The 13,162-nt window shown below is 38.2% G+C and overlaps 2 protein-coding genes and 1 long non-coding RNA gene across 5 annotated transcripts; 1 reads left to right on the top strand and 2 right to left on the bottom strand.

Annotated features, from left to right (window-relative positions):
• The first annotated feature begins 80 nt into the window (after positions 1-80).
• LOC141848381 (uncharacterized) lies at positions 81-3,387 on the top strand. Of its 2 annotated transcripts, none has more exons than XR_012603517.1 (3): positions 81-841; positions 1,980-3,163; positions 3,262-3,387. It is a non-coding gene; the product is annotated as an uncharacterized LOC141848381 (long non-coding RNA). The 2 variants fall into 2 exon arrangements; XR_012603518.1 differs by having other exon boundaries at positions 1,970-3,163.
• Positions 3,388-5,394: 2,007 nt separating this feature from the next.
• LOC141811668 (protein PLASTID TRANSCRIPTIONALLY ACTIVE 7) lies at positions 5,395-8,422 on the bottom strand. The gene is made up of 4 exons (XM_074699696.1): positions 8,366-8,422; positions 8,201-8,257; positions 8,080-8,130; positions 5,395-5,977 (listed from the first exon to the last, which is right to left on the bottom strand). The coding sequence occupies exons 1-4, from the start codon at positions 8,420-8,422 to the stop codon at positions 5,645-5,647; spliced, it is 498 nt and encodes a 165-aa protein (XP_074555797.1). The 3' UTR covers positions 5,395-5,644.
• Positions 8,423-8,606: 184 nt separating this feature from the next.
• LOC141848516 (COBRA-like protein 1) lies at positions 8,607-13,016 on the bottom strand. Of its 2 annotated transcripts, none has more exons than XM_074736551.1 (6): positions 12,815-13,016; positions 11,182-11,261; positions 10,496-10,952; positions 9,776-9,935; positions 9,414-9,691; positions 8,607-9,173 (listed from the first exon to the last, which is right to left on the bottom strand). In XM_074736551.1, exons 2-6 carry the CDS (start codon positions 11,206-11,208, stop codon positions 8,881-8,883), a joined length of 1,215 nt encoding a protein of 404 aa, XP_074592652.1. In that variant the 5' UTR covers positions 11,209-11,261; positions 12,815-13,016; the 3' UTR covers positions 8,607-8,880. The 2 variants fall into 2 exon arrangements, with proteins under 2 accessions (XP_074592652.1, XP_074592651.1); XM_074736550.1 differs by lacking the exon at positions 12,815-13,016 and adding an exon at positions 11,943-12,799.
• Between the last annotated feature and the right edge of the window lie 146 nt (positions 13,017-13,162).

The following is a 13,162-nucleotide window of genomic DNA, read 5'->3' as shown; positions in this document are numbered from 1 at the left end:
TGCACTATAAATACTTTAAATGCAAGAAAAATGGAAATGGGAGCCGCCGACACCCCGCGGCTTTCTCATTTCTCTCTCCTTCCTTCCGATGAGCGAATTCGTGTTCTTTGCATCTTCGATCTCTCCGCTTGATTGATCCTCTTCAGGGTGGAGATCTGGGAGATTTCGGACCAAGGGATCAAATGCGGGATTTCTTTTTATTGTCGGAGGATTCCGACCTGTCGATCGATCCGGCAGTACTTGGAAATTAGGGTTTTTGGAGTTTCTTAAAGATGCCGAGGTGTTCGCAGCGCCGATCGCATAAGCACTCGAGCGACCGGTCCGAATCCGAGGAGGGGCACAGCCTCCTGGAGAGGAAAACCAGAGAGGAGGCGGCTGTGGGGAGTTCGGGAAACGGAGATCCGTGCATGAGCATTCCGGGAAAGAGATTCTGTACAGTAGCAACGGAGATGCCTCGAGCGAGAAGAAGCGTAAAGCCAGAGAGGACGAGGAGGTGGTCGTTGTTGATCGGCGGAACGGTGGCAATGAGAATGATGAAAAGTGGTCAAAAGGTGAGGATTTTGGTTTGCTGGAGTTGGATAAAAGTTCAGCGGCAATGGCTACTGATTCCAAGAGTAGATCCAGCAGAAAGTACGATTGTGCAAATGAAAGGGAGGAGGATCGTGGAAGAACGAACGATTCGAGAAGGGGAAGTCTGAGAAAGTTTCAAGCCAGAGAGAGGTCACCTATCATTCTAAGGACGGAAAGGAGAGGGACAACAATTTACATAGTCGGAAACATGGTTCTAGAGCTCCGTCGAGCACTGAAGAATTTGCATCAAAGAGGAATGCGAAATTCATTGGTAAGCGTGACCACACCCTTATCCTTATTCAATGGCATATTGAACGAACTCTTTTGACATATGTGAGAATTATTTTATTAGCAAGATGCATGTCGTGTGATAGTTCCTGCAACAATGAAATTCACATGTATCAAGCATATTCTTTGTCTTTCGTGTGACTAATTAAGCAAGAAGAAAATTCTATTATCATATTTATTTGGAAAAACTGTATCAGACGTAGAAGTAGGTGGAGTGATAAAGCATGTTTCTTGATACTCTAAGTATTGTGGTCCTTGCCAAATGTGCAAACGTTCTTATGATTGCAACCACTTTAAGGTATGAGATGAGTTTACTAGTATTTGATGACTCGTTGGAATGGAAGGCATCCAGTCCATGCATTCAGATGAGACAAAAAGAATCAAACTATTGAAAATACCAAAAGTGCTGAAATTTAGCTACACTGCTATAATTTGTTTTTTTTTTCAATTCTTGTTTACTTTGGAAGACAAACATTCAATTTGAGTAAATAATCATAACTTATCTTGGCCAGCAGCTTGTCAGCACTCTTTATCTAGGTCTTACTGGTCCTGTTGGTTGGTTTCTTGCAAACACTATGGAATTAAAATAGTGTGTAGTTATCGTCGAAGTAGTTTTGTTTCATGAATTTGCAATTGTATGCCCTTACCAACTTTGTGAAAATGATTTAATTCTAAGGTGTATTTCGGGAAAGGGTTTTCTGAGAGAAGTAGATTTGGCTAAAATAGGCATGCTTGTATAACTGGGTATAATAGCAAGGGATTAAAGACTTAACTATTACTATTTAGTGGATATCCAGTGAGATAGAATCAATAGCATCCAGTGAGATAGATTTGGCCTCAAGTTACATGGATTCCACAGAACTGAAAAAGTGTTGGAGAAAAAAAATATACTGTTATAGTTTGTGTAATGGTTAACTGTATTTCAATATCTTTGCAAACTAAAGAGAACTTGATAGAGTACTTATTTTCACCATGCTTGGTCTTTTATTTCCAGAAGTTCACACTGCATAACATACAAATGATAGGCAACTTCTAGTAAATTCTCTGTTAACTGACTTAGACAATAGCAGTACATATTTTTTAGTTTGTGCCTGACAAAATCAGATATTAGTTGCATACAGAAATTAGTTGGATTGTGATGGATTCCAAGTTGCGGCCAAGCAAAATAAGGATGAGAATCAAGCTAAGGCCATGGAAAGGAAAGGAAGACCATGGAAAGGAAGGAATATTCCATTCTCGAACTTCATAACAATCTATTACTTGATGCTGAAATGGTACAAAGGACTGCCAGCTGCAGAGATCAAGGCAGAGGAGAGTTTGCTTCAGCAAAGCCAATTACAGATGTTATACCCCAGGCTTCTGTTTGTGCTAGGGAGTTGACACCTATTGGCTCATCATCTACTTACAGAAGTTATATTCCTGACTGTTCACCTAGTCACACACATCCTCCACCACCTTCAAGGGTTGAGATTGACAACCCTTCAGTCTTGGGCCTGTATCAAGATGATAACAGAGCTCATAGTAGTGAACACAGGCCTTGTAATCGTTACAGCAAATGGACAAGTGATTTTGCACATGAAATTGCAAGGAAAGGTGCCCCAAACTGGCCTTCACCAGCTACAAATGGTTTTCTGCCCTTGCAGCATGGACCACCTCCTACTGGATTTCATCCAGCAATGTCCCAATTTCCACTCCTACCTTTGTTTGGAGTTAGATCTATGGATTTAGCCCACGGTGGCATTTCTTATAATATGCATGAGATGGCTGACAGATTTCTGGTCACAACCGGCCATTCAGTTAGCATAATTCGGTTGATCAATTAATCCAACCTCAAATACAAATGTGGGACAGAAGCAGTGGTCTGTTAGGAAGTGATACACTTATTTATGGGAGGCAAGAATGGGATGAGAATGGTAAGCTAACAGGCAGTAGAGGTTGGGAAATTTCTGAAATGTGGAAGGGTCAAAACATTAAAAATATGGAAACTCTGGCAGTGAAGAAAGAACCAGTATCTTCAACACATTCCCCGACTGATGAAGTGGTCCAGTTAAAACGTTTGCCAACTGAAAGCATTGACGAAAAGCCATCAAGTGATTCAGCCACTTCTAAGAATGATACGGAAGCTCCTCATATTGTTTCTTTTGCATCAGAGGATAAGAAAGTGAACTATGCTGTCAATTACCTTTCCAGGATTGATATCTCATTTGATCTTGCGGGTTTGGAAATGTAAGAGAGGTGCTCATCCCAAATGGGAATATTGGATATTAAAGACGCCTGCAGTTTGATTGCTTATGGATGCTTCCAGGTATAGATTACTACTTGCGTACTGATAAGAAAATAGAAACATGATCTTAGTTGGTTTTGGCGCTGGTAGTGTGTAACTTATGGTTGATTCTGTTTCAGATGAATAAAGATGGCGACATAGAGAAAATGAACACTAATGATATTTTGAGGTCATTCTTTCCCACTGCAAACGATGATATATTCAAGGTATATCTTCGCTACATGCCATTTATTTATATAGAGATATAAGACTTTTTCTTTCTTGCTTTGAGAAGAGATTTCCCTTTTTTTTCCCCCTTTCCCTTATATTTCCTAGGATCACTATTGATTCAATTGTCTATGTTAACATGAATAGACTTGATCATACATTTGAAAACCAGCATTTGATTCACTCTAAACCTAAATTATATCCTATGTCAAGAAATCAAGAAGCATTCATTTGCGCATTCTTCCTTATCAAAATCACCAAGAACCTTGTCACTTGCTCATTCTTTTATAGGAATGTGTGTATTTAGCTCCATTTTGGCCAATTTTCCTTTTCGTTTTAGTTTTTACAAGAATAGGAGAATTATTCCTTTACATGAAATCAACATGACACACTGTAGGAAGTAAGAACAAGAAAGTAATTTGAATTGAGATGGACTCCATCTTTTTCATGAATACAACAACAACAATCAAGCCTTATCCCACTAAGAAATCTTTACTCTGAGGAAGTAATTTTTAATTAGAAGAAACATGATTATTATTTACTCCATCTTGTCCATGAATATAAACTTAAAACTCATAATATCGTTTGTTCAAGTAGTTTTAATTCTATAGTATTTTTTGTCCACTTCACATCTGTTCGATTCAAGTGGAGAATAAAATAAAATGTTAATTGAAATTGTTTTAAAATATTTTACTGAACAGTAGTTTTAATTATTATTTTTAAATTTTGTTGACGTTTTTGATTCTTAAAGTAATTTTTTATGGACAAAAATCATGAAAGCGGTTCTTTCTTTTTTTAAATACATTTTGATTTTTTTTATCAACATCTCATCTTACTAATTACTAATTATTCAACTGTTTTAATATTTTTGATATTGTTATCTCTTATTTAATTTTTGAATATGTATTGTAGTAGTTATGAAATCGTAATTGTTATAATAAATAAATGATAAAAATTCATATAGTAATAATAATGAAATTATAATTATTATAATGTAAAAAAATGATAAAAATTTATATTGTAATAATTATAAAATTATAGTTATTACATGTGAATATAAATTTATATTATAATAATTATAAAATTGCAATAACTATAATATTTTTTTATCCATTTAAAATTTAAATGAAAGATAAATATTGAATAGATTAGAAGGCATTTGAGTAATTATATATTATTAAACAGTAAAATGGAATATTTTTTTGATAAAAAATTAAAATGAATTACAATATTTAGAAATAAAAAAAATCATCTTTTTTTCACTTTTGCTTATTTTTTTATTACATTCGATCAGATTCGGAGATCCGATCCGGTCGAGTTTTTTTTTTAAAAAAAAATCAAACTCATATTTTTGAAATGTCCATTTTGTATACAATTTAAATCTGTTTTTTTTTTTGAAATGCATAATTTTGAAACCTGCATCTTGGCGGGGACATTTTTCCAAATTCTAAATTCAGTTTTGAGATCGATATTTTATTTTTCTAAATTCAAATACAACGGTTCGTTTTAGAATTATTTTTTCATTTATTTCGAATTTGAGGAACCAGAAATTTCAGAAACAGAGTATGTGATTCCATATCCATATCTCATTTTAGATCCGAGTGAAAAGCATTAGTTATGCAAAACAAGGTAGAAAGTCCACTCTTTAATCAATATTCTCAATTTGGGAGTAAATAAGTCGCTGGCAAATTATTCAAATTTGATTTGAAAAAAAAATCATTCAAATATTCAATTCAATTAATTAATGAGTCTAGCTCAAGTTATATTTCAAACTCAAAAAATATTATCAAATAGAACTCAAACTTAATAATATTTAATTTATAAACTCACAAACATATTCATTCACTTATGAATATATTCATCTCATAAATATATTTGTTAAAAGACTATATAAAATTAAATATCACATAAATTATACAAATTTAATTTTTAAATAAATTATTTTCGAATCGAACTCAAACCATTCACAAATTATTTAATTTTATTACAAATCAAGCTCAAACTTAAGAATTATAATTCAAATCGAACTCGAACAAAACTCAAACTAAGAGAAAAAATCAACCGAGCCAATCCCAAACCTCTTACTATTCGGCTCCACTCAATTCAATTACACTCCTACTGCCAAAGATCGCAAGGTTCTAAAAGTTTGAGGGAACTGTAAAACTCATAGACGAACTAATTGACTACGACGCATTGCTAAAACAATCGAGTTACGAGATGTCAACATGGAACACCAGTCGAGCAAAATATTCAACCATCTAAATGGAAGCAATACCTGCTACTTCGACAAACATACTAAATTTCCAGGTCTTTCAAATACGAGGGGTCAGGCTTGTAGGGGTCGGTTTCCATGTAGGCTTCTGGGCGGTCGAATCCTGCTTCCTTCATGCGGTTACTGAGCACATGTAATATCGGTTTCTTGAATCCATACTCATCTCTGTTAGCCTCAATGTAAGATGTTGCCTCTGCCGCCACCTCGTTCACAAAATCGAACTTATTGTCTTCTCTGAGCAAAAGCTTCTCAATGTCCATAGATATTATCTTCCCATTTTCTCTTATCTTCCTCACTTGTTCTTCAAGGAAGGGGACGCGATCCATCTGATAATGCAACTTGTCGTCATTCTTCGTCTGAAACAAGCGTTTGGTGGCTTAGATTACCAGGGCAGTCATAAAATCTTGCAGATTAGAAGCAAACAACCCCAAGGGCCAAAGCAGCAGTCCATCAATAGAAGTTGAAAACATTTCAGTGACAACTATGGCATAGCTCAACTAACAAGAGTGATCGAGGAGGACCTTGAGGTAGGGAGGGAAGTAATCACCTAGGCAGCGATATACACTATCAAGCCTATCTGGCACTGCTTATTAGTATCAACACTATCAACAGATACTCTAGCACCACTCGTCGGTATCGACATGACTACAGCTATCACTTGTATATCTCAAGCTTATTCACAGTTTTATACACTACATTGCGTTGGATATCATAGCTCAACTAACAAGAGTAGTCGAGGAGGACCTTGAGGTAGAGAGGGAAGTAATCACCTAGGCAGCAATATACACTATCAAGCCTATCTAGCACTGCTTATTAGTATCAACACTATCAACAGATACTCTAGCACCACTCGTCGGTATCGACATGACTACAGCTATCACTTATATATCTCAAGCTTATTCACAGTTTTATACACTACATTGCATTGGATATCATAGCTCAACTAACAAGAGTGGTTGAGGAGGACCTTGAGGTCGAGAGGGAAGTAATCACCTAGGCAGCGATATACACTCTCAAGCCTATCTAGCACTGCTTATTAGTATCAACAGATACTCTAGCACCACTTGTCAGTATCGACATGACTACAGCTATCACTTATACATCTCAAGCTTATTCACAGTTTTATACACTACATTGCGTTGGATATCATAGCTCAACTAACAAGAGTTGTCAGGAGGACCTTGAGGTAGAGAGGGAAGTAATCACCTAGGCAGCGATATACACTATCAAGCCTATCTAGCACTGCTTATTAGTATCAACACTATCAACAGATACTCTAGCACCACTCGTTGGTATTGACATGACTACAGCTATCACTTGTATATCTCAAGCTTATTCACAGTTTTATACACTACATTGCGTTGGATATCATAGCTCAACTAACAAGAATGGTCGAGGAGGACCTTGAGGTAGAGTGGGAAGTAATCACCTAGGCAGCGATATACACTATCAACCCTATCTAGCACTGCTTATTAGTATCAACACTATCAACAGATACTCTAGCACCACTCGTGTATATATCTCAAGCTTATTCACAGTTTTATAGACTACATTGCTTTGGATATTCATAGCATGGTAATGTATTATAGTCTGAAAACCACTAACAAAACTGCAAAAGACATGTAAATTGATGAGAGGATTTTGGTTCCGAGTCGACAAGAAGTGGAAGCTAGCTACAACCCTAAAGGTAGCACTATCAAGCCTATCTAGCACTGCTTATTAGTATCAACACTGTCAACAAATACTCTAGCACCACTTGTCGGTATCGACATGACTACAGCTATCACTTATATATCTCAAGCTTAATCACTGTTTTATACACTACATTGCTTTGGATATCATAGCATGGTAATGAATTATAGTCTGAAAATCACTAACAAAACTGCAAAAGACATGTAAATTGATGAGAGGATTTTGGTTCCTCGTCGACAAGGAGTGGAAGCTAGCTACAACCCTAAAGGTAGCAAAGTGGACAACAGACTCACGATGCAAATGGTCCAAGACAATGTTCACAAAACACCACATTGGAGGGGGTGTAGTTTGTAGGAACAACACAAATTGACACCATAATGATACCATTTGTGGATCCAAAATAGGGTTCGACTCCCCCTTGAGGGCTGATATGATGGTGAGACTTAAGTCTCACACAGGCAAGTGAGGAGCCTCAAAGGCTTGCCTACAAGGATATGAGTGGAAGAACAACCATGCCTGTTCTTGTCCTATGAGTGGAAGAACACACTTTTTTCCCACTTTTTTATCTGACTGAGAGGATGGATGTGAGACAATTTCTGTCCGAACAAGGTTAAATCATTATATGAATTCGAATCCAGTAAAGATCTATGGATCTAACTAGCTGCTTACCATCAGATCAGTAAAAGGAAGATATGGTAAAGAGAAAAATTGCTGCTTCTTGAACGGTGAGGTAAAACCAGAAAAGAAAGTTAACACGGAACCGTACCAATCGCCGGCGCCGCCAAACCCGCCTTCGATTCCCACCTTCTCCAGAGTCCTGAAACAAGGACAAAATCAGTTTCGCTCGGCATGCTCGAAAGAAGCGAAGCGCAAGGGGAAGATCAAACCTGAGATCTCGAGGCGACGCAGCGGATCGAGCGAACAAGAGGAGCCCGCTCCGTTCTCTGCGAGGGAAGTCAAGCAAGAGAGAGAGAGAGAGACTCAAGAGGGAAGCAAGTAAGAGGAGCCTCAATCGGCGGTAAGAGGAAGAGCGGAAGGAGGCTGAAGCTTACGAGAGAGGTCGCCGGCGGCGGAGGGCATCGGATAAGGTGGCGCGCGGAGAGTGCCATGGCGCCGTGCTGATCAAGTGTTCGACAGCAGGAAGTCAAGCACAAGTTAATATCTTGCTCCTGGGCCTGGGCCTGGGCCTTTGGGCTTTTCTTACAATTTCATTTCCCCCTTTAAAGTTTGCCCTTTTGCTCGAAACACCTTATAGTTTTAAATTATCAACAACGAAATATCTTATTTTAAGGCTTAAACTACTAACAGAATACATTGTATATGATTCTTACAATACATTGTTCATGGCTATCATTCTCTTGCAGTAATGTTAATGAAAAATTCACCGAAGTTGAAAAAGACTCGATTATGTAGAACATGATTCAAGTCTTGATGAACTTTGGAGTGGCTGCTGGGCTCTCTTCATGTCTAGAACCAACAAAACTGATACTGAGTGGTTCATAGTTTTGACTAGTTTTATGTCCAAAGTATGGACAGCTCAAAAATTCAAATACACCCCAAGGATCCCTTAGACATGAATCGACAGCAATGTCAAAGCTGCCAAAAGAAGCGCAACTGGAATAGCTGAAGGGAATCTTGACCTTGGGCTACTATTTGGCAGCCATGGATATGCATCTGGAGGCGGCATGACGCAGTTGTCGCCGTTGAAGTATACACGCCTAGGAAAGGCCCACCCTTTCGCGAAAGTGAAGAAGCTTGGATCCTTTTGGAATAGAATCTCTGACTGTACATTTCCATAGGATCCAGCTTCCGTAAGTAAGTCATTGTAGTACTTGATACCCCAGAGCATAGCAGTGTCATCTGTGTCGCAAAACCACAAATTATGATTGGAAAGACAAACCGGGAGAAAAGCAGTTTGATGCATTATGCATATTTGTAGCATACTACAACATTCCTGCAATTAGCAATTACCAAAATTCTGGCACAGAATTGTCGCCGAAAGATAACGCAAAGATGGCACTTTCGAAGGCATGAACATTACAGTTTGACAACTTAAGGTTAGGAAAATGACATAAGAACAAGAAACGAAGAGTTGCTTACTTATGTCTCCATACGGTGCGATGGACTTGTAATTGAAACTGAAAAGCTGAGTAAGGTTGTCGAAGTTTGGATGCTGTATAACAAGGTTCCACTGTGTGTAGTTCATGTGGTAATTGAAATTTGTTATTGCGATCTTTACTCGCCAATATTCTTTGTAGTTAAGTTTCACGTGCCAATGCACTCTTATTGGGCACATATGTGATGTACACTGGACTAATGGTGCATAGCTACTTCTGCTAGGATCATTCACAGCAGAAGCTAAATAAGGCGAGTCCGGTCTGTGGCAATGAGCAAAAGAATATCATTACACAATCGACTAAAGTATAGTTACTGCAGCACAAGAGCGTCATCGTTAAACTCACTCCACGCAGCTACCAGGCTGGGTCAGGTTATTTTGGCAACCGCAGGAGCATGTCAGGCAGTTAACAATTGTATCGTTATAAAAAGATGAAAGTGATACACAGCATGCGGGTGTCTTCTGAGCAAGAAACTGGGAGTATGTACAACTAATGTTCCATGTCTCTGCAATCAAACAATGAAACATGTTACTGTGTGAGTAAAATCGAAATCAGTCCAAGCAAATTACAAAAATCCAAAATTCTCATATTCTAATAGTTATCGAAGGAACTGACCTGTAAATCACGCTGACAAAAATTTCCAGTTAGTTCTCAAAAGATTTAAAGATGCTTGATCTAAATGTGAATTCTAAGGCCCATTTCTAACTGAGCAACACTAACATATGAATATTTTTCAGGATTAGCAGGTTTAATTTGATCTAGAAGTAACTTATCAAGACAAAACACAGACCAGGTATCATAGGTACCCATGATTTGGGTAGCAACAGAGTGATACATGCGAATCAAAGAAAAGAAAATACAAAAACAGATACGGAGAGAGAATAATAAGGATACTATTTTTATTCTACTAAAATTTATCGAAAGATCAATCTAGTAATAGCAAGAAAGGGGAAACAAATACTACATAACATGAAGATAAAAGCCTGTCTGGGACACTAAGGATCAGAACTTGTTAGAGTAGCTGTGCCATCTTGAAGGATATGAGAGATAATGATCAAAACTTACTGAGGGCATGAGTTTTTCTTCTTCCATCTGGTGTTAAAAATGTGCTCGGTGACACATCCTTCGCTGCTCCACATGTATATCCTGGGCCTGGAGCTCTCAGGGTGAAGTTCTTTGGTGCACGGACAGTCTTTTTAGATGTGCCTGCTAGACCAGCACTGATCTGGAATGAACTCACAGCATTGGCTGGATCCTGAACCCACGAACTAATAACACCTCCCTTGCAGCAGTTAGCAATTTGCATGTTGTACGGAGTACCAGGAACCAGATCGACGACTGTTGGAGACTTCTTACAGCAATGTGGAATGTTTCCTTTAAATTTAGAGCAATCACCCTGCTCAGTTGCTTGAGCTCCTACCATAGACCAAATTATCTCCTTTTTTGCCCATGTCCATCCAAGATTCCATCCAGGTGCTTGGATGTGACGATATTGCTGGTAATTGTACATTGTTACGACAGCCTGAAAAATGAACACCATGATCAAAGTTCAAGCTCAAATGTTCTGTAGAAGTTACACACAACTTACCGTTTAAAATTAATCTCAACACATTAACAAAAGACAATCGCGGAAGTTTTTTACACACAACAGATGGAAGTAAATGTGTAAAAAATTCAGAGGATAGTGTAACAAGGTGGCAATTCTTAGACTTGTGATAAAGTTATCTGATATTTGTTTGGAAAGTACTTACAACATAGCCATCCGGTGTCCACTGCATGATATCCCATTTAATTGTTATATTCCCATTCGGATCTAGGGGATCATAAGCTTCTGCAAAACAAAACTTCATGTATGCATCTGATAATAGCATCACAAACAAGAAAAGAAAGGAAAAGACTATGTTTAACAAATGGTTACTTCAGTAAATTCATAATTCAAGATGAAGTTTTCGACAGCGCAAATGATGCACTCATTGGGATGAACATCATACTGAACATCTAAATTGGGTTCTTCGCCCTAGTTTTTTTTAACCGACTAATTCTAATGGTGACCGGCCCAATCCCACAAAAGTTTTCACTGGTCATCAGGGTAAATCGGAAAACGCAAATGGCACGTTGCTTTGCAGTCAACATTCCAGGGTTGTTTTCTCACTAGAGAAAATTAATCCACAGTGGAATTGACATGTAGATTAACTGTGGAAGTGTCTTACTGTTGCACCGTAACCCAGGGGCCTTCGCCCTAGTTCCAAACTTACTCCGCGATCAAATAATCTTCTAATTTACAAATACAAGAAAAACAGCTCTATGAACCAAAGGATGCATGAATCTCTTTATACCGATTACTTAAGTACCAAAGTTCAACGAGATCTTTTACAGAAAAAGTTTCAAAATTTGAAAGATGTGATATTGTCAGCATCATCACTTCTCCAATAACAGAAACCAAGACATTGGGATTTTGAACCCAAAAAGAACTAAGTCAGTAAGAAATGGAAGCGACCCAACGAGGGCTCACCTGAGGTGGAAGCCAGAGAAGCGAAGGCCAAAAAGGCGACTAGGGAAAAGGCCAAAGGCGACATCTTTGATGTGCGCCTCCTAACGGCGGAAGAGGCAGCGCCGGAAGTAAAGTCGCCAGTTGCGAACAAGCTCCCCGAGCCCTGCACCTCAACACAGCATCAATGGCGAGAGAGAGAGAGAGACCAAAGCCAAACGTGGAAACTGAAGTCTTCTTATAGCATGGAGGAAAACTCCCATAAGCCATTGTCCACGGGCTCTCCACCTTCTATTTCTTTTTCTTTTTTTCCCTTTTTAATTTACGAAGGAAAAAAAATCAAGCAAACAGATTGAATCGCACCAGAGACTTGTCATGGGTGACGTGACGCCTCACAGTCCTGAGGACCAGCCCCACCATGACATTTTGCAGGGGTGACTCAGCAACCCATGGTGAATGTCAGTGACTTGGTAAAGAAGGGCATAGAAAACAAAGTTCTATCCTATTCACTCTTTCTTAATCACTTCTTCAACGTTATCTTGCCTTCATTTGTGGAATTAATCATGTGACAGTAAATATATTAGAAAAAAATTACAATCATTGCCGTAATTTAGATAGTTCATGGTGGAGCTTAGGTCGAACATAGACACCTAGTTTAAAATATCAATTAGGCATGAATAATTAAATTAGTTTAATGGTCACCTAAATCAATGACTCATTTATTAATTTTGGCATGTTCCTTGCTACTAGAGCCTTAGAGGCAGGCCACTAAGGCTAAATCTGACTTATGTTACACATAGGGAAGGTGATTAAAACATGAACAAGAACATATATTGCAAATAATATTCATATTTTCTGAACTTAACTTATTTTCAAAGACTTCAAAATATACTCACGATGATAATTAATTCATAGGCCAGAAAGGAAGCAGGCATTCCACCAGCTTGCATTAGTTCAGGTCAAAAGGAACAGATAGCATGCATTCATTAATACCTACAAGGAAGCTTGGGATTAACACGTTTATGGGATTTGCAAATAATGAATGCAAAGCCAACTGCGTTGAATGGTAGATTAGCAAATGGAGATCAACCATTGTTTAGAAAATCAAAAGGCTAAATGATTGACTTAGCAATGGCCCCTCAGTTACCACCATCCTCGGACAGGTAACCCTGGGGAGAGTCATCACCAGGAGAAGCTTAGGCCTTGAAGGGTTATCCTGCCAAAAAATTAGTAGGACTGCAAAT

This window comes from Curcuma longa, chromosome 17 (assembly GCF_044706935.1).
Source record: "Curcuma longa cultivar G26 ecotype Majalengka, Jawa Barat chromosome 17, ITB_CL_G26_1.1, whole genome shotgun sequence".
Classification (NCBI taxonomy): domain Eukaryota; kingdom Viridiplantae; phylum Streptophyta; class Magnoliopsida; order Zingiberales; family Zingiberaceae; genus Curcuma; species Curcuma longa.
This window is presented reverse-complemented; position numbering and strand designations above follow the sequence as displayed.